We start from the raw sequence: 20,988 nt of genomic DNA, 5'->3' as shown, positions 1-20,988 counted from the left end.
GGACAGGGCAGATAACAGAGACAAAACACAGGGCTGGGCAGTAAGAGTGCTGTTATTGACCTCGCCTAGGCGGATGCCATCCTCGGCCGACGCCACATCACCCTCACCCCTCAGGGAGGAAGGCCCGCCGGCAGCTGCAGGCCCCGGCCGGCGCTGGCCAAGGCGCAGACCCAGCACGGCCCTTCCCCTCCCAGCACCACCACCTCACGCCTCGGCCGCACAACGGCTTTCAGGGCAACGGGCTGCCGGCCTGCTTTAACTGCTCGCTTCTTTAAAATCCAGCCTCAAGCTGCGCGACAAAGGCCACCGACCTATGTCGTTTAACAACAGGAGGCACCGCCAGCGCAGGCTTGGGGCACGCGTCTTTGGGCCCTGCCGCCGCTGCACGGGGCCTGGGGCGCCGCCATGACACCACCTGCCCCGCAGGGCGCCACCAGCCCCTCGCCCCGGGCCGCGCCGTGGGCGCCCCCCACGCAGACACGGCCCCGCCGCCGCCCCCGCCCCGGCGCGGCCCAGGCCCAATAGCAGCCGGGGGCGGTCATGGCGGGGCGGGGCGGGGAGGTGGGGTTTGCGCTTGGCGCAGGCGGGCGCCGATTAAATGCAGCTGGGGAGGCGGGGGAAGGGGCGCGGAGATGGCGGTGACGGGAGTCGGGCGGCAGCAGCGGGACTTGGACAACGTGAGCGCGGGCCTGCGCGGGGGCGGGAGGGAGGCCGCGTGTCCGGGCGCCGCGGCGGGGCCGACCGCCGCCGCCTCCTCGGAGGTGGCGGGCGGGGGGGCGCCTGGGGAGGCCGCTAGCGGGGCCCGGCGGGCGGGGAGGTCCGGGCCCGGCGCTCCTCGCCGTCCTGGCGGCCGCCCCAGGCTTTCTCTTCCCCTCGGGGGCAGGCGGCGGGCAGCGCAGCTGAGCGGGGCGTATCTCCGGCTGCCGCTTCCAGAGGGAGACGCCGCCTGCCTGGGGCGGCGCGACCCGGCCGGCCCGGCCCGGCCGCGGGGCTGGTGGCAGGCCCGGCCCGCCTTGTCTGTAATCGGGGTTCTTGACCGAAGTGCTTGTGTGGCTTTGGTTTCTCCGTGTGCCGCGGTTTTGTTTTTGTTTTTATTTTTTTTTTGGTGTGGTCGGTGCTGGGCAGGGCCTGGAGCTGGCAGGGCTGCCTTAACCTGCGTTTGCATTAACATCTGTGACTAACAGAAGTCGCTCTTTTTTCTTCCCCCCTTTTTTATTATGTTTTGATTAGGCTTTTAATAGTAGTGGTTATAGCTCATTCTAATTAAGTGAAGTCTGAACTTGATCTCATTAGGATGCCTGTTAGATTTTGTTAATGTCAGATTAATTGTGTTCTCACCACTGTGTCTCTTGCTTTTATTCCCTTCCTCCCCACGCTGCCTGTAATAATAACTCTTCTGGGAGGTTATGGCCTTCAGTGTTTCCTGATGTTTGCTGTATTTCACTGTGTGAAGATGAGCTGCAGGCTCTCATACAAAGCAGTGTGGCCCAACAGCTGATAAAGCTCTGCCTATGAAGGAATAAATTGAATTGTCATTGAATTTTACAAGTGGTCATGTATTTCTGTGACACAAAGGATATCATCCAGACTAGCAAAGATGGTTGTTCTGGTGGGAGGAGTGAGCTGTTGACCCTGTGCATTAGGGAGGGCAAAGTAGAGATGTTTTGGTTGCTGACATGCCTGTCCTACATGCTCACTTCCAGACTTTAAAGATCCACCTGGTCCCTGAACAGGGGTTGTGTGGGTCAGAGGCTATACCAGTAACATGAACAGTCCAATAACATGTGCAGATCTTCAGGTCTGCAGTAAAACATTGTTTTACCAGGTGAGTATTTTAGGAAGGCTTGCTTACAGACGACAAGCCTAATCAGAAGGTTGAAAGGAATCAAGTGAGGAGAACACGTTCAGTCTTCTGTGGTAGGTGGTGAGTGTTGTGTGCACACTACTAAAGTAAAATTAAACACTGACTGAAATAACTATTGAAACTAGCTCCTTCATTGTAGGCAGGCAGCTGTATGTAGGAGAAACAAGATTGGGGAGCCAATAGATAGGTGCACTGTTGTGGTTAATATGAAGTGTAAAGCTAATTCTAGTTTCAAAACCTTTGTTCCTCTGTCTCACATCTTTCTCCTCGTACTAGTGTCTTGAGGAATGAAATACTTAATTTCTCTTGAGCTTTGCCCTGCTTTCTATCATGGCAATGCGGAGTCCTAAGTTTTAACAACAATAAATAGTCCAGTGGGCTATGGTGTATCGCTTTGATTAGCCAGAACTCTGGAGTGGTATTGGGTCAGCTGTTCTTTCTTGGCTTTGGTACCCCACCCCCCAATCCATAGCAATAGAAGCACTTCCAGCAAAAAGCAACCACTGGTAGTGCTTTCTAGATGGTCACTTTCTAACTTCTGCTGATCATCTCTGGAAACCCCTTTGATAATGCTCTCGGCAGGGGTTTCTCCGCTCTGCATGCTTTATTCTGGGCTGTGACTGGCCTCATTGCAGAGGAGACCAGGCAAAACTTTACCAGGGACCTTATTTTTCAAAGCAAACAAGGTATAGCATGGAAAGTAACAGGATGCCAAGGGAGAAACTTGAGTTTGAGTCACTGGCAAGCATGTTGTTCATTCATAATGGCTGTGTACATTCAACTTCAGGTGTGCCAAATGGCTGTATTCTAGTTTGGAAGTGACAAAGATAAAGGCCACTAGGGCAACTTTTTTGTCTGTTAGGAAAGGTGTTCCTGCCACCCATACTTATTTTTAAAAACTGCAAAAATTACTCTGGGAAACATACATAGCCAAAACATGAGCTCATGTGAAGTCAAAGAAGGCTGCTGATACTCCCTAGTGGAAGTAGGGAGTGTTTTGACCTGTACCTGGAGCACCTCCCTGCTTCTGCACTGCCTTTTTGCTCTTGCCTGGATTCAGTTTGAACCAGCTGACACTTACTGAAGAAATATTTGTATGAACCTTTTGATATGGTACTAGTATTAGTAGCTGAATCACTTCAAACTGAAATTATGTGTTGCTGGTACACTGCAGCTATCTCTGTTATCTTTGTAACTTTATTTTGACAAAAGCAAGAATAAGGATTTTTGCAGGACCTATATGAAAAATGAGAGAGACCTTAATTATCAATATTTCCACCTTCCCATGTAGGCATACTAGTTCTCTGTAGCCTTTGATAGGCCACAAAGAAGTACCTCACGGAGATCTTAGCTATATGTGTGGTCATCAGGCATTGCTTTAAGTGACAACCAAAGGCAAGGTTACTGTTTGGGGCTATTTTTTTTTCCATTCTTCTTATGAAGAACCTCTGTAGTAAAGTCTTATGCTTATTGAGTTCTTCATATGCTAACTAAAGTTCCTCCAGACTCATTGCAATGCTAGGTAGTAATTAGTGTCAAATTCTTGAGTGACTGAGTTATTACATAAAGGTGTGAAAAGAAATAGTTTGCTTACAACTTAGGGAGCATGTCTCCCAAGAAATTAACATAGTTCTGTCCCCAGAGCTGAAGTTTCCAGCAGGACGTTGCTGAAACTTTGTACCCTACTTCATAAGCTTCCCTGGGGTTACTTTTTCTTTTTTGTTATCCTCCCCTGCTTCAGGGTTCCTTGGAAATAACACAGAGTTTAGAAGATGATCCTCTACTTGATGCACCACTTATTTCGTCTCATGCATTGCATTCCCAACTGAGGCCAAGATTTCGTGCTATTCCAGCAGTCCTTATTGCCAATTTTCTGTTGTTCATACATGTAAGTATTAAGAAGCATGATAGCCTCATGAAAATTTACCACCTTTATTCTGAATTCTTACTGTTCATATGCACTGCAGTCTCCTGAGACCTGAATACACTGTTTTTACAAACCAAACAAAGCCTTGCTCTCCAGTGAATTCTGATAATGTATATGCTACATGATACTTGCGAAGTTTTCCTTCTGATTCGTTTGTTAGTGCTAATATACTGTGAGACATCTTGTTAGAAAGAAAAATCTTTTGAAAAGTAGTTCTTCTAAAAGTATGCTTTTGGAAGCATACAAATAATATTGCAATAGCAGTGCTTAGATAGAGGGTTAAGTTGCTCTTGTTGATACTATGCCTTGTAGAGGCTGAACTTAATTTCACAGGGAACACTTGAGGTATTTCTTCTTGTTGTAACTAAACAAGTCAAGATGGACTTGTTCCAGGTTTTTTTTTTTTTTATGATAGTGGATGGAGAGATAAAGGAATCCATGTGTTATTTCCTGCTCTGACTCCCTCTTGGGGGTAAAAGGGGAAAAGCCCAGAAAAAGTAAATTTCACAGATGTTGTATGTAATAGGATGTAGGACTTGCTGAGGACTGTTAGAAATAGTTTTCTGCCTAGTCGTAAGCTTATCCTTTAACTTGAAGGTGTTTATTGTTGCTAGTGCACATGTAGCACCTTTTCCCTGGAAAAGGAAGGGTGAAGAGCTCTGACCATATCTAACTGAAATGGTACTAGCAGCAATTATGCCATATGCGAATACAGACTTGAAGACAGTGTGCTAGAGTGCACAAGATATGTATATATGTGGAACTAGTAGGATTAGAGATTCATCTCCTCCTGAACAAAAAGACCTTATGTTCAGTGTTCTGAAAAGCTAGAACTTTATGCAGGTGCCTAAAGAGAGCTTAGAGGGTGATACTTGCTTGTAAAAGCTTTCAGACAATATGGTCTGGCCTTCTAATTTTAGAAGTAAATGTTCTGTGAGCTTCTTAGTAATCACAAGAGAAGACTCTGTGTCTGTCAGGCAGACCTAGGTAAGACTTTTACTGCTGTTCTGCCAAATAGATTGCAGAGATTTCCAGTGGAAACTGGGTATGCGGCCTTATTCTCTTTGCCAACGACTGCTTGTTGTAGTCCTTTTAGGATAGTGCTTGAGGCTTGTGTTATGGAAGTAGGCACCTGCATTGGTAATAGAGCAGTAAATGTTTTTCCACCTAGCGTTGGGACCTTTACTATCTACTACTGTAACTGATGTAGCCAAATGTCTGTTGCCCAGATCCTAGAATACTGCTGCCTCTTCTCTTTCCATCACTTTCCCCTCTCTTGCAAATGGAGAGAAGTATGAGGAGGTGAAGAGATGGGGGGAAAACTGAGGCCTCTGTCAGCACATACTTTTCCAGGTAAAGTCTTGCTGCTATTGCTGAGCCTGCTGCAGTGGCCAGTCAGTCTTCGGATCAAAATGGAGAAGTATCCTTTCTGTTGGTGAAATACAGCAAGACAATAAGCACATGAAATGGTGCTGTTTCTTGGTGAGAAGCATTCCCATGGATGGGGAAAGCAAGCTTGCTGGATTTTCTTCCCCTCTACTTCTGCAAATGTGCACACTCCTTGTGGAGCGTGGAGACATCAGGTCAGCTTCTGATGCATAGCCTATGAAAGTGGCGAGTATCCTGGAGAGGTTATAAGGAGTAAGTGTTATGTGGGACCATGTAATACATCTCTAAAATAGTTTGTGTGTAACTTGGAGTATTTCTTCTCCTCTCTCATGTGACAAGGTGTGGGGTTAGGCACAGCAAATAGCTCTTCCAATGCAGTCGCCTAGTTCTGTTCAGTTCTGGAGTGTGTAGGCAGAGTATGCTGCTATATGGTGGGAGCTAGGTTTTTGGTGGCTTTTCTTCTGCCAAGCCTTGCTTCTCTGAAGGCTCCTGTTAGGAGACTGCAGAGCAGTGTAAAAGGTACAAGCTAGAAATTTCTTTATATTAACCTCCTCTTTCCCCAGTCCCCCTGCATATGGATGTGTATAAAACCTAACCTCCTAAATTTTGCTCTTCATAAGAATAAATACAATTTTTGTATATAAAAATTCCCCATATTGAAGTGTCTGTTAGATTATTCTAAATGTAAGCAAAGCATCTGTAATATATGTCACTTACTGACAGCTGTTTGTTTCCTTTTTCATATATTGCTATAGTAGATTAATACAGCTGCAATGCTAGGCTATTCCAGCTTGCAAGAATTAGCCATTTTCTATGCTGAAGTAAATTCCGAACTCCTGAAGGAGTCAAACTGGGTCTGTTGCTGGATTAAAGTAGTAAATGTAATGCTAAAGTGAACAAATAAAGTAAGGGTTAGTTGGATTATTCTTAGCTCCTTCGGAGAAGGAGCTGGTAAAATAACTTCAATGAGTGTTTTGCTGATAAACTCCCTCTTACTTCACCTAATCTGGCTACTTCACCCATACCCAAGATAACATGGGGCTTAAACTTGTGTTTGAAATAGTAATTTTATGGATAATACAGGACTCCCATTCTCTTCTTTGCCCCTCCCCACCTTTGTCCCTGGTACTGATGACTGTGCAAGTTATTCCCCCCTGTTATTACCTAAATCCATTCACAACCCAAGCCAACCTAGGGCAGTTTATATCAAGAGTAACTGAGTGCTTTAGGCTGGTTTCTGTGAACAAAGTTGCTTGAGAAATGACAAAAACGAGTTGAGGGGGCAAGTTTATTAAGTAACTACAGAGTTAAGTCGGTATAGCTGAACTGTTGAACAAAAAAGAAAATGAGATGTTTTCCTCCCATAATCAGCTCTGATGTGGTTGTTTCTATTAATCATGAGATGTAGATTTGGGGGGTTGATGATTTGGGGGGTTTTGTTTTTGCTCTGTGTGTATATATAGGGGGATTAGAGCTTTGTAGACTTGATGCAAATGCTTTTTTTTGTGTATAGAAATGCTCAGTTTACTTTTAATGGTGGTCTTGTTTTAGTTTTTAGTGCTGTTTGAAAATACTTCTGTTGTGTGTAGTGAACCAGGATGAGAAAGTACTGTATTTTTTCCTTCAGTGAATGAAAATATTAGGGATGGTATCTTATATGAGGAAAACCTTCTGTAAGGATTAAAGAAAAGAGAACCTGTGTCTATATACACATAAGATTCTTTCTTTTAACTGGATAAAAGGTTGCTGATGCTGCTGTTCACTGCTGATGCTGGAAGTTTGGAGAAAAGCCTAGAAGACAGGAAAAGTTCTGGCAGAATGCCACTAGTCTAGAAGGACAAGCATATAAGCTGATTATAGTCTGATCATTGACAGGAATTCTGAGCAAAATGTAAAAATCTATTAGTAAATATATTTACTAATGATTGCCAACTGAGGCAAGGACCTATCTAGTGTTAGGGTGAATTACTATGATGTCATTTCACTTCTTTTAATATCATGACCTGGAGGTCGTCTTGAATGGGTTTAATAAAGGGTGACTATCACTTATGAAATGTACATCTCTTAATTAGAGAAGAATGCAAACCATGTGGTCTTACTGAATAGTCTAAAATGTGGAGGGTTTTTTGAGTGTGAATAGTTTCCCCTTAAAGTAAAAAAGGCATAATAAAAAGTGTGCAGAAATAAAACCAGCTCACTCCAAAGGTGAAACTCGGGTAAAAGTGAAACTGATATGGAAGAAATACTGAGAAGACTATTTTCATCTCTGCACAGCTGGACACTGGTTGCAGTCCTGAAAGATAACATTTAGTCATACATTTCACTAATGGATATGTGACTGGAATGACATGTAGTGGTTGTGGTAAGAGCGTCTAATGTTTATAAATATCTCAACTTTCATAAAATCAAGTGTAATAACTAGATTACATTAGCCTATCTCTCTTTATAGTTAAGAGTTGACTTTAACAGTTTCCCCTCTCTCTTTCTCTTACAGGTCACTTTTGTTGTTCTAGCATTTTTGGCAGCTATGTTTTGTTCTTATCCCAATCCAAATCAGGACAAGTGCCCTGGAAATTATACTCATCCACTTAAAGTGCAGACTGTCATAATCATTGCCAAAGTAATTCTATGGATTCTGCATGTTTTTTTTGAACGATACATCCAGCACCACCACAGTAAAGTCAGAAGCAGAGGTTACTTCTCAATCTATCGATCAACAAGACATCTAAAAAGGCTTCCACTGGTGATACACTCTACAGGTGAAATGAACTTGTTTGCCTGTGTATCTATGTGGGTTTTTCCTTCTCTTGTGAAGCTTTGAGTTCTGTCATGATAAAAGCAGACTGAACAGTTGATCGTATAATTTATGAGCTCTTAAAACTGCCCACAGGTTATTTGTAAATGCTATTTTATATTTTAGTCAGCTGAACTTCCTGACTGACTCTCCTGGACTGCCAGAAGTATATTGTAAAGAACTTAGTTGCCTGCCCACAAGTGTGAGGTAGAATCTAGTCATTAGCAGTTTTCAACTATAAAATGTTCAGCTAGCAAGATCTGTGTTTGGCTGATAGTCGTCTTGATCTGCCTACTCACTTGTTTAGTTGGAAATGTGGCAAGACTGCTAGTCCTTCCAAGAAGTGTACTGCGTGAAACCTTTATTCTTCATGCTCAGCAATTTAAGTAAAAACAAATAGCCTATTGCTCAACAGCTATCTGAAACTAGTAAAGTGAGTAAGTCTCTAGCCATAAGCAGGGCAAGTGGCTTTCAGCTCAACTTCTGACTACCTCCTTCTGTGGACAAGCTGTGACATGTGGCAGTGTTTTAACTCTGTTCTGTGCTGCCACTGCTCAGTAAAAGCTGAAAGTGTTTTAACATGTAGCTGTTCTTGCTTCTTTTTTCTCTTAAAAGAGAGAAACTACTTCAGATCTAAAACTTGTCTAACTTGTGAAGGGTTTTCACATAGGAATGGCAGGAGATAAGGGAAGCGTGGTGGCTTTTGCAGTATCTTTGCCTCTTTAGTCACCACCTCCCTACTGTAAGCCTTCTGAATAACTGGAGTAAATTTTCTTCCATCAGCCTTGGTAAGTTATATGGTCTTTCTGTGTTTAAAAAAAACAAAAACGCTAGCTTGCTTTCCATCCAATCACAAAAAGGCCATCTAGTCAACCTAATTGTGCAGAACTTCAGGTTATGGCCACTAGGTAGAGCTCTGAAGATATTTCTTATGGGTGAGGACAAGATCAGCCTACAGTAGAATTAAGGATGTTTTGGGAGAGAATAAAAGGATTGTTTCTACCTATTGCAATAAAATCTGGAATATTTATCTCAAGCCCTGCTTTCTGTCTTGGATGTAGTCTTATTTCTCACTGCCGATCTGTGGCCACATGTTGATGTTCAGATGCAGTAAGTTTTGATGCAAATCTAATTCAGAAGGCAGTGAACTCCTGCCATGCTGCTAATTCCTGCAGATACTGCTTCCATCCTGACAGTTCAGTTGCCTAACACAACATGAAGGAGAACTGCGTAGTCCCCTAATTAGTTTAATGGTCTTAAGTTTAGTGCTTTATTAGACTGGCTATAAAAACTTTAACAGGAAAGAAAAGAACACTTCACTGTGTGCTGTGTCAGAAGTATGCTGCGAGGAGAGGGTGTCTAAAGAATTTGGAACACTTGATTGCAACTCACTAACTTCTTAAGCAAGAATATTAGATCTGTAACTCTAGACCTTTTGAAATATGGATTTTATTCTCCATGACTAGTTGTGCTAATTTCAGTTTAACTTTCAGTAACTTGCAAGTACTAAAGTAAAGGTAGGCAATTGGAAGCCTATGCGAGTTATCTGCCTGTGAAAGGAAGGTGGTTTTTTGGTCTGTTTTTGTTTAACATTAGTCTCATTTAAATACACTCTAATTCACCCTTGTAATTCAGAGTGTGAGAGAGCATTTCACTACAACTGAAGTGCTATCCTAGGAATTGAAGTAAACTACCCAAACCAGTTTGGGGAGGGATGGACAGCAGCAAGGAGGCAAGAAACAGTTTAAGGACATGCCTGTTGTATATTAGGTATTTCTATTCTGTTCCCTCCACAGCTCTTTACAGGTTTTCTTATGGATCTTTCTGACTTAATTCTGTACTATTAAACACAGAAATGGAACCTCATTTTACAGCAAGCAGCTGTGAGCTTGCATCAGCTGTGTTAAGGAAACTTAACCAAAGGGGCAAGTATGTGATGAACTAGAAAAATATTACTAAAATATTTCAGATACTGGGGATAAGAGGACATTAAGTTATTTTCAACAGCTAATAAGATTGTTACACCTGAAAAACGTATTTGTCTTCTAGGAAATGCAGCCCTGCTTTTGATTCTGTCAGCCCAGCATTCCTTCCCTGATCACAGTAAAGTGTACCTGTATCTTATCCTGGGAGTCCTGGGCCTGGAGCTGATAAGTTCACTGACATGCTTAGTGGTTTACACAGGTGAGAGTGGCAGTTCTTACCTCAATGAGTGAGAAATGCAAAAATAGCTAGTGAACTCTTTTCTTTACTCAGAGTATGGCAGAGTATATGAAGTACCTGAAGACACTTACAAGTGTGAATACAGAATGACTCTGTGCTTGTAGAAGGAGAACTGAGACTAGCTCAAACTGGAAGACTGTCAGACTTGATTTGGTCTCTAACTGTTGCCAGATAAGCTTTTATCTCAAAGCTGCTGATCTACTGAAGTGGTCATAAATGCAGAATTGTTGCAAAATCATCCTGTGATGCTTTTTTTTTTTTGGTAGTTTGTTCTCAAATGCATATACCAGAAGTTGGCTTTATCAGAACTGCTTCTTGGATTTAAATGCAGAACTTGCAGCTTATAGCATGATGTGCCTCAGTCTCTAAATCTTTTCCTTTTTCTTTCCCTGCTCCCACCCCAAAAGGTCAAGATCCTCTTTGTCACTAAAACAGAGGAATCCTCTTTAAAGAACACTGTTTTTTGAAGTTTGTTAGAGTCTGTGCTAACTAAATATATTGCCTCATAAAACTGATATGTTATTTTGTAGTATCGCTGTTGTATTGTAAGGTTATCTGCTGAGGGTTTGGTGTAGTTTATCAAGACTTGTTAAATGTTTCTATTAAATCATTCCTGTAGTATCTAGACTATCAATAAGTGTTTGAACCAAACAGTTCTCTCTAATCTCATCTTTAAAACTACTTGGGTTTCTCTTGCATGAGCTTGAATGCAAATAACTTAACTGGGTTGAAAAAACACCGGAGAGGTACGAGACAATAAAAATGTAGTTATGTCTCTTCTTCCAAGAGATCTAGAAGTGCTCAATATTACATCTGTGTCTAAATGATATGGAGTTTCCTCCTCTTGAGTTAGATACTTCATGTCCCCTCTTCTGAGATGCTACTTTCTGATTATTTACAGCTACAAACAAGGGGATGGTGGCAGCCTAGCTAAATAGCCTCAGTGGCACTGGTTTCTCTAGTGGAAAAAACAGATGGGCAAAATTTAATAGTTTGCTCCTGACTTGCAATCAAACAGGAGGAGGGTGGAAACACCTCTGTCAATGCTGCCTGGAGCTTAAAACTTAAAGCAAGAGCCATTTCTATGCTAGTCAGTGTTTGTCTTGAAACCATAAAAGAAGTCCTAGATTACTAGTAGTTAATCTCAGATGCCTTTCCTTTTGGAAAGGAAAATTTTTAGTGTGACCATCACTAATGTAATGGCATACTAAAATACTGTCAAGTGGATTGGTCATGTTGGAGGGTAAAAAATCTAGTCTTGACTCTCCTGTAACAATACTGAAATCAAAATATGTTAAGAAATAAGATCCTAGCTATAACTTACATCCTGCACCTGAAACTGTGCAAGGCTTGAATACTTGTCAGGTTTCCCCTTGAATAGACAGACCAGTATTGCCCAAGTAGATAGACTGTCCTTCAGAATTAGAGACTGATGAGAAAGCATAAGCATAGCAGTTCTAGAGGATTAATCCAAAAATCGTTTTTTTTCTGACATACGCATACTTAGTTTCCTGGGAAACTGAGAGAAACAGAAGTAAGTTACAAAGGTATGACTGGAGTTCAAGAATTCCAGTGAAGCATTATTTCTTATTCTGAAGCCTCCTGTAGCTCAAAAAGAGAAGTATGTTTGTGTCTCTTTAATTCTGTAAGAAACACAACTTCAGCATCTGGAAGGAAGTTGGCCTTTGTAGTAAGGTCTGAGCCTTGGGTTCCATAAGAGCTGTCAAATTACCATCCTGCATACCTGTCACCAAAAAGATATTGCTTCCTAGCTTATGTTGCCCAGGTTCCAGCAAACATCAAATGCTTCCATTAACCAGTTCATACTAGAAAGTTGTGAAGTGTTTTGTTTCCCAGATGAATGAGCTGAAGGAGGCTTGAGAAAGAGTTCCAATGAGTGCTGGGACAGAGGTGAAGGAGGGACAGAGGTGCATTGCTAGGAAGGAGTAGGGCTTTCCACTTTGGCAATAATGTGTTGCCTTACTTCCTCAGCGGCCTCAAAACCATAGTCTAGACCTCCTTATTTAAAGCTTGGTGTGCAAAGACAGAGTTAATTTTAGTGGATTTTTGCACTTGCCTCAAGGTGGGGGCAATATCTAATCACCCTGGATTGCCTTTTCCAATCTGTAGTGTGGCTTGTTTTGCATGCCAATACATGTTGAAATAAAGCTGAGAGACTGCCTGCATGTCTATCTTGTGTATAGTGGTTGCTTGAATATTTTTTTTAAACCTTAAGCTAAGACTCCTCTGAAGCAAAACAAATGTATTCAGTCAGTTTTGAAAATAGCTGGGCAAGCTGTGGTTAATGGTGGCCCTTGGATTTTTGTCAGCCAGAACAGACTGACTGGCAACATTAAGCCTCCTTACTTGAATACTCTAAGGGGGAGCCCTCTATTCAGTGCTCAAGTGCTCCTCTTTGAGGAAAGCACTTAGTAGACCTCACTTACTGTTGAAATAATGTCACCTAATGTAGTTCTGCAACTAAAGGAGCAATGTTTGGGAGGGAGGAGGTTTAGGCTCACTTTACACTAGATGCTAATGATTGTGAACCCCTTCCTCATGTTAGTTTGTTTACCCCTAAATCTTTTGGGGAGGGTATCATCAGTGTTCATACATGCTGTTTCTCCCCTGAGAAATAATTAATTCTAAACTGTTAGTGAGATGTAAATGCTTAATCTATAGCATGTTTATATACCTGATTTCTTTTTGCTTAAGTAGTACTATATTTAATGCCTCACAAACAAAAGTGGTGTCATGGAATAACTGGTTGTGATTCTAGGGTTTTTTGCTTGTTCGTGCACTTTGTGAATAGTATGATGCACAATATCCTATGAAGTACAGTTGTCCTTCTCAAAGTCTCCAGTCAGCACTATATGTAGCTGTAGGACCCAGAGACAGGGAGTCAGAAATCTGTGTGGAATTGTTCTGAATGACCTATACTAGGCTTGACATATAAATCTTTCAAGTGAGGTAAACATGCATGGACCAAACTATGATATAGTGAGCTCCAAATGTCAGCTTAACATATTAAGCTCATTATTGATAGGATAGGGGTCAAGCTTTCAAAGGTTTACTAACTATATGTATTTAATGGCTTTTTCTACATACTTCTAATATCACTTGAATAAAAGACTAATGTTCCCAGAAACAAAGCATGTTGGAAATTCCTCATCTATTCCTCTGTGGCTTTTTGTAGAGAAATACCATCACAGAAATAACTAACCTTTGAGCCTTACTTGTAGCTAACCTCTGGAGGGTCTTGCATTGTTTTATCAGGGTGGCCTGTAATTATCCTTACAAGTCAATAATATGATGGAGTTTGTTTTTTCTCTGCATTTATGTAGATTTCTCACAGAGCTAGACTGTCATGTTTTTAATAGTGTTAGATGTGTTTCTTCACAAGCAGCCTTAACTACATGGAGACCAGAATGTACATTCTGAATTTTTCCAGTAGACTCCCTTTGTCATTCAGTACCTGTTATGGAATAGCTTCAGATGTTTTCAGCTTCCATCTAGAAACAATGCAGAGGGTACCTGCAGCTTCTCCCTGCCTCCCCATTCCTTATCTGTTAAATTTAGTTTTTAAACCTTTTAAACCTTATTCACAGGTGCCCAGGAATGACTTCTGTCTTTGACTGTCAGCTCTGTGAGGTGGAAGCTGACCACAAAGAGCTTCTGTGGTCTGAATACCTCATTGCTTGCTGTAGCAAGTCTGTTCTAGTCTTAGTGAGAAGACAAGCTGTTTCTTCACAGAGGATAGGCCAGTTAAAACAGTATTCATCAGTTCTTAAACCAGAAGTTCTGACTTGGATACTAGTATCAAAACCTTTTTGACACTTTTTATTGTGTTGCTTAGTCATGGCCTGAAACCAGAGACTGAATCTCCATTCCCTATCACAGAATGGCTGAGGTTGGAAGGAGCCTTTAGAGGTCATCTAGGCTGACCCCCTGTCCCCCCACCATGCTTGAGCAGAGTCACCTAGAACAGGTTGCCCAGGACCCTGTCCTGATGGCTTTTAAAAATCTCCAAGGTTAGAGATGCCACAGCCTCTATGGGCAACTTGTGCCAGTGCTCAGTCACCCTCACAGTAAAAAAGGCTTTTCACTGCTCAAAGGCAATGATAATGTCTTCCTCCCTGAGAGAAGACAGACTAAGCTTTGCAGGTGTTATGCAGTATGTTCAAGTTTCGCCATTCAGATCCTCACTTGTGGTTTTTTGAGCAGCAGGGGGAGGGGAGAAATACTTTCTAATGCATAATCAAAGCCACTTCAGAGATGAGTGGAGATCTGATCATGCTTTTTCTTTCTACCATCCCTGCTCCCCAGATTCCCTTATTGCCTTTCTATCACCTATGCAAAGGTTCATGTTAATCTGTTACGGGGTTTTGTTTTTAAGTTGGAGTCTGGGATAAGGCCTTTAACTTTGGTGCTGCTTTTCCAATTACTTTATGAAAATTTATTGCAGTGAAAATAAGCAACTTCAATCGTGCAAAGCCGAGGCCTGATATAATTGAGGAGGAAAAGATGTATGCTTACCCCAGTCACATTACCTCAGAAACAGGATTCAGGTAGGATCTTCTGTATTAATCTTTTCATGTGTGCAAGTTTTGTCAACCATGGTATGCAGGTAACACTAACTAAAGTAATTGCTTTAACTTCTGTACAGGCTTGCATACAGTTTTAAATCTGTCAACCAAAGTAGAGATGGGGATACTAGTTCTTAAGGAAATTACACGTTAAGGCTGCTATTTTACATGCACAAATGGGAAGTAGTGAAGTTTTATGCTTCTGACGAAGTATAGCAATTTTTATGGTACAGAAATCCTCAAACATGAGGACAGAAGTGATTTGACCATTTATGGCTGGTTGCATGAATCTTTAATGTGCTATAAATAGCTGTACTTACTCTGTTTTGGTTGACTGTATATGGGAGTTTGAGGAGAGATACTCGTGTGTTACACTGTTACTTAAAGTATGCCTACAGAAGCCTAGCTTCTGCAACCAGTTCTTTCAAGGGAACGCATTGTGGTGTATTGACAGATGAAGAAGAAAGCTTCGTTCTGTGCCAGCAGTTGGACATGCGATTCCAGCAAGGGATTTGGAATATATTCCCAGTTTGAGAAGGAATTTTAAAGGTGGATGTGGCCTTTAAGAAGAAAGGAGGCTGTGAATGAGGCCAAGTTTTCAAAAAATTAATCTAGCAGGTGCTGAGACTTACTACTTGCTTGTTTTCCTTTGGTCAGGCAGTCAGAAGGTACACATCTTTCAGTTGCTGAAATGAGTCTGGTATGGCTGAACAAAAACCAATCATCAAAAGTAACTTGAATTTTCATATAAGAATATATTTCCAAACTTTCTAGTACAGCATGAATTGCTTCTGTTTGCCTTAGTAACTAACGAATTGATTTGCTGAAGTCTGGAGATGACTAATACTTCAGTACTTCCCCAGGTGTCACAAATGCAACATGCACATGGATTCATGGAACTTGGAAGTCGAAGTCCAGGATACAGGAAGGATTTAGAGTTGTCTTGATTATCTTGATACAATGTCTGACTTCCATCTTGATATAAACAGTGATGAATGCATGGGGGACCTCATTCTTTCCTCGTTCAGCTTCTCCCCTGAGAAATACTCAAATGCCTAGAGAACAATTCTGCAACAATGTGGAGACTGGCTGAGGAAAAGACTCTGATCTTTTGATTAAAAAGAGTGCAAACTTCCTGTGAGAACTGGTTGCAAAAAAGTTATTTTAATTCAGGTCTATACAACTCTGACTCTCTCATTCCCTAGAGATTTAAGGTCTATTGAAAAGTGAATCCTGTCAGCCCTGCAGTTGACCCTAGTTCTAAGAATGTTTTCTGAATGTCATGACCTCTACAATCTAAGCTACTGATTATGAGCTCTTCTGATGCTTGAAGTTGGTAGTGCAACTAGTGTTAGGGATGCAAAATTTTATCTATGAGGCTTGAGATTTTTTCAGTTTAGCAACAACAGGTTTTTAATTAAACACAAGTGGTTTTTTTCCTACTCTAGCTGTCTTCCTGAGAACTTTTATTTGTAGGAACTGTGAAAAAGGAGTACTAACTCCTCTAAATTGGCAAGGCTGAGGAGCAGATTTTCTAAACTCAAAGATGTTCACCTGTGTGCTAAGTAGGCAAACTTCCAAGTCAGCTGGTAGGAAATAATGACTAGGGGAGGACTGGGGTATACTCACAGGCTTCAGTACTCGTTCCTGCTCTCTTCTTATGGTTTTCTTAATTACATATTTGACAAAACTCTGTTCAGTTCTTTTCCAGATTTTGTCAAATGATTCAGGTTTACTTAATGCTACAGTGTCACTAACCCAGTTTAATGAGAAGATGTATGAAAGCTGAAGATAGGCTAGGCTGTGTGTGAGACTGCAAAGGAGTGTTGTAGATCTGAAATAGTGCAAATGTTAGGTGCTGATGCTGTTAAGGTATTATGACAGTATCACTATTCTCAATAAATGCTACTGTAGGCTAATCAAGAAATTGTTATCATAAACTGCTTATGTCTATAGCCAAATAAAAACACTATGTCTGCTTAAAAGAAGCTTGCTAATATATTCAGAGAAGGTGTCATGGGTTTCTTGCTTGGTATGATTCTAGCAAGTAGTCTAGCTTACTCTGCTCTACAAACTTAAGGTCAGTGCACTCATACTAAACAATTCTTCTGTAACTGTCTAGCACAAAATATCTAGCTGTTGCTTATGAAACATGGCACAGAACTAGTCAAACCTTTTTCTTTTCCTGCCTTCTCAGGCAAGATTCGGGTTAAATGTGTAAGTATTGTAGGCTGCCTCCTCACTGAAAAGTCATCAAGATCCACAGAAGCAAAACTGAAGGAAGCGAGTTGCCAAAGTTGGTAATTAGCTCTGTTTTACGTTACAAAACTTCCATCTTTCAGTTAATAACCATATTCACTTGTTTCTTCAAGGGAAAATTCAAGTTTAGAAGAGATAGTTGAGAAGCAAGGAGATGTAATCGAATATCTTCAGCGACACAATGCACTGCTCAGCAAGAGGCTATTGGCACTAACATCACAGCAAATCAGAACTTAAAAGCATTTGGGAAAACTGCTGCTGCAGCTCCACAGGGATATGAGGCAACCCAACCTGTACAGATGACTCCATGAGATGACTCATCTTTCACATTTTAAAATAGAAGTCTGTTAAGCTGGAAGTATGAGTTCTACGCACACTGTAAACCTGTTCCAACTGGACATATTGTGGCGCTATACCCCTTCCCCCTGTCCCAATCGTCAGTTCAGAAAAGATATTCTGGAGCTTTGAGGATTTTTAATTCTTAACAGGTTATAGTTGGACCTGAGGTAATGGTTTAACCCTCTTCCAGTTGTTGCTATTATTTAGCACTGTTGTAACCCTTAAGCTTCAAGCTACCAAAGTATTTTATATTTCTAGAACACAAACAGTTTTCTAGAAAATCTAATTTTGCAGAGGATGGCTTCTCAGTTGAATTTTCCAGTGGCTGAAGCTGAAACTAGGTATGTTCTGTCACTGTCTGAGTCTTGTTGCTTCCAGTTATTAGAAGTGATGTACTCCAGTAATCCTGTACAAAGTAGATACTTGGTTTCTAGATCTGTCTTGTTTTCTCCTTTGTCAAGAAAATGAAAACTGTAGCCTATGCCAGTGGGGAAACTTAGCACCTAATTTATATTTGTTTTTGCTTTCTTTTTTTAAAAAAGCAAAAAAGTGCCATAGAATGACAAATCTCACATCTGAATGTGTGGTAGGTAACAATGTCATGTGCAAACAAACAATTTGAGCAGATGTTCAGAATTCTGGCTTTAAAACTACTAAAAGGGATGTCCAGGGCTATTGATGTTCCTGATGCTAGAATTTTGTGTTGGTTAATACTAAACAGGACTCTTACTCTGCATATTGAGCTAACTTGAGGCAAAAATGTTTGGAAATGAACTCTTTTTATGAGATAACTAGTTTAATATGGAAGAGATCTAAACTCTTAAGACTGCAGTATGAAGTTAGATCCTGTTAAAGACGCTATCACAATTGCACACATTGGCTCTATACTTTGACTCTTCAAAAATGTCATCATCCCGATTCAAAAACTAAAATATATACATGAGTTGCAAAAACTCTAGTAGGAGACAGAATTGAAAACTTGTTTCTCAAACTTCTAGAACACCTTTCCACTTCATGGATTTACTGGGAAGGCTAGTCTTTTAGCTTGAACCTTGCTGTCTCGGAGCAATAGGATGAGCCTGCCCACCCATTCTCCTCCTTCACTGGTAAAAGAACCATTCTGTTCTCAGTATGACTTTGTCTACCAATGCAGACTAAGTGTTATTTTAGAAGCTGTTGCCTCTGTGAGGAGACTGGGTGATCACTGGTCAAAATGGGGAGAAGGCGCTGATGAGGAGTGGTCTTGTAATTGAATATAGAAAAATCAAAAGAAATTAGTCCATTCCATTCTGATCCTGGGACGTATCTATAGAAATCAGTTGTATACCTGTTTAGTGTATAACAAACATGGGAGTTATCTGGTTTGAAGGAAAACAAATTTTGGAGACTTTGCTGTTACTCAACACTAAACCCTATTCCCCTTTCACTATTGTTTCTTGAAAATGCAGCCAGGATTTTATAATAACCTTCTGAGGGATACAAATATTTTTGGTTTTAGAACTCAGGTTTTGATGTGATTCTGTATATCAATTTATATAATTTCTATGAAAAGCAGCAATATGACTGTGAAGTCCATGCACAATAAATGCAACTAAGGAAAGGTGTGAATTCTGTCATTACTAAGATCGTGTTTTCAAGACCCTAGCATATTTATCTATGAACAGTTACATGTTGTCAAGCTACATAACACTCCAGCCTTGAGTTCATTTAGAACTCTGAGTGACTGAACTTACTATGATATAACTTCTCACTTCCTTCCCCCTCTTACTTGAGGGGAAGGCTGTAATAAATGGGATGCCAAGAGTTCCCAGGAAAAATGGAACACTTTAGACCAGTAAGTCTGACATGCTTACCAATCAGATGAGTAACAATCCTTCCAAAAAGTAGAATTAGGCAACATATAGGTCAGCCTAACTTTTGTAAAGGGACATCCTATTCTCCAAAACTGAGTTCAATGAAGAAGGTAACAAGCTTTCTCTACCAAGAGAGGTTGGATGGATAGTCTGCTTGGATTTCCAAAACTAAAATTTCAAGTTCCTTAAAGTGGCTTTAGCGTAAGGAAGACAGGTGCTGTCATGGTTAAATAGTTGGTTACAGATTGGAAAGAGGTGATAAGAAGTAAAATTCTGCGGGGTTCTATGTTCAGCCCCAGGCTATTCAATTTAAAGGTAGAAGACTAGGAGAGGATGAACAGTGAGGCTTGCAGATAATACTAAATTACTGAGCTTAGTAAAGATGAGAGGTCATCTCTGAAAAATACTAGAAGGCTGTTGTAAGACTGACTGATAAAATAACAGATGAAATTAAATGTATCAATACAAGTGTTGTGCATCAGAGGTGGGGCAAAAAAGCTGAATTTTGTAAAAAGTGATGGGATCTGGGTTTACTGTTCCTGTTAGTACTGAAAAGTAGTATCTTGATTTTTTTGTAATTGATGTTTTCATGAAATCTGTCAGCTCAATGCTTGGTACTTGTCAGAAAATTAATATTACAAATTATTAGGAATAAAACAGAGTGGATAAATTAATGTGTACACAGTTGCGGGTACCCAACCCAAAAATGATGCGGTAAAACTGTAAGAGGCTTAGAAGTATTCAGAAAACTCACTGAAGGTGTGACAGTGCACCTTCTGTGTGAGGAATGCTAAGTAAAATAGGATGATTGAAATTCATCAAACTGTAAATCACATATTAAAAATGTGAGTACAGGTGATTGTTCCCCAGACCTCCCAATGCAAATGGCAGGAGACACCAAGTGAGGCAAGCAGGTTCAAAAAAAAAAAAACTTTCTCACTTGTGGAACTCCTGGCCACAGGATGCTTTAAATGCTGAAAATCTACATAATTTTGGAGGCAACTGGAAAAGCTCATAGAAGAGAATGCCTTTAAGAACAATTTGATCACAAGGTTTTTTCTTTTTTTTTTTGCATCTTCCTACACCACAGCTGGAGACAGGGTAACAGATGGAATAGATGGACTTTTGAGCTGAATGGTAAACAGCTCTGCACAGTTCTGTTCTGTGTGGTGGTGATGCAGGCACCTGTGATTCAGGTGAAGAAAACTATTCCAACTGGCAGTCTGTGCAAGTTTTCCATTATGCTGAAGTTCTCACAGCACGGTTTTTGGCTATTTTTATTAGCCAAGCACTCTCTGCAAATTGCAGTAGGCCATATAAACCAGCAAACACACTTGTATTGTTGTCCAATAACAGAAATGGGAGAATGACATCTGTACTCATCAATATGCTTGGTATTCCTCCCAGTGTCCTTGAAAACAAGTCATTTTGGGTAGAATTTCAGTGTCAAGGGGCCAATTGCTAAACTGTTGGTGAATAATCGCCTTTATATATTTTTGTAGTTATGGTAGGGGTAGCTTTTGAAACTAAGCTCACTTTAAAGCTTTGTTTCTAATGTCTCTTTCATGGATAATTGTTTTTCTAGCATACTTCATGCCCCTTTTTTTCCTACCCCACTTCCATCTCCTCAACACAGAAGAATAGGTTACATAGTCTACTAGAATAACCTGACTGTATTTTGAGGGAATCGGTCCTACTGATTTTTCCTTCAAGACTGATTAAGAAGAAAAATGCAGATTAACTGGCTATATATG

General features: G+C 40.9%; 1 protein-coding gene across 2 annotated transcripts; it reads left to right on the top strand.

Moving 5' to 3' along the window:
- The first annotated feature begins 563 nt into the window (after positions 1 to 563).
- TMEM192 (transmembrane protein 192) lies at positions 564 to 19,904 on the top strand. Of its 2 annotated transcripts, XM_068942416.1 has the most exons (6): positions 600 to 677; positions 3,606 to 3,752; positions 7,675 to 7,939; positions 10,024 to 10,158; positions 14,663 to 14,765; positions 17,156 to 19,904. In XM_068942416.1, the coding sequence occupies exons 1-6, from the start codon at positions 633 to 635 to the stop codon at positions 17,277 to 17,279; spliced, it is 819 nt and encodes a 272-aa protein (XP_068798517.1). In that variant the 5' UTR covers positions 600 to 632; the 3' UTR covers positions 17,280 to 19,904. The 2 variants fall into 2 exon arrangements, with proteins under 2 accessions (XP_068798516.1, XP_068798517.1); XM_068942415.1 differs by lacking the exon at positions 10,024 to 10,158 and having other exon boundaries at positions 564 to 677.
- Positions 19,905 to 20,988: the final 1,084 nt, after the last annotated feature.

This window comes from Struthio camelus, chromosome 4, assembly GCF_040807025.1.
Source record: "Struthio camelus isolate bStrCam1 chromosome 4, bStrCam1.hap1, whole genome shotgun sequence".
NCBI classification, from domain to species: Eukaryota; Metazoa; Chordata; class Aves; order Struthioniformes; family Struthionidae; genus Struthio; species Struthio camelus.
Note: the sequence above shows the minus strand (reverse complement) of the source record. Positions and strands in the feature narration are given on the sequence as shown.

Coding starts and splice junctions, on each gene's coding strand:
- TMEM192 (XM_068942416.1), top strand. CDS start 633: ATGGCGGTGACGGGAGTCGGGCGGCAGCAGCGGGACTTGGACAAC. Junction 3,753..7,674: donor ATTTTCTGTTGTTCATACAT/GTAAGTATTAAG, acceptor TTTCTCTTACAG/GTCACTTTTGTTGTTCTAGC. Junction 10,159..14,662: donor ATGCTTAGTGGTTTACACAG/GTGAGAGTGGCA, acceptor AATTTATTGCAG/TGAAAATAAGCAACTTCAAT.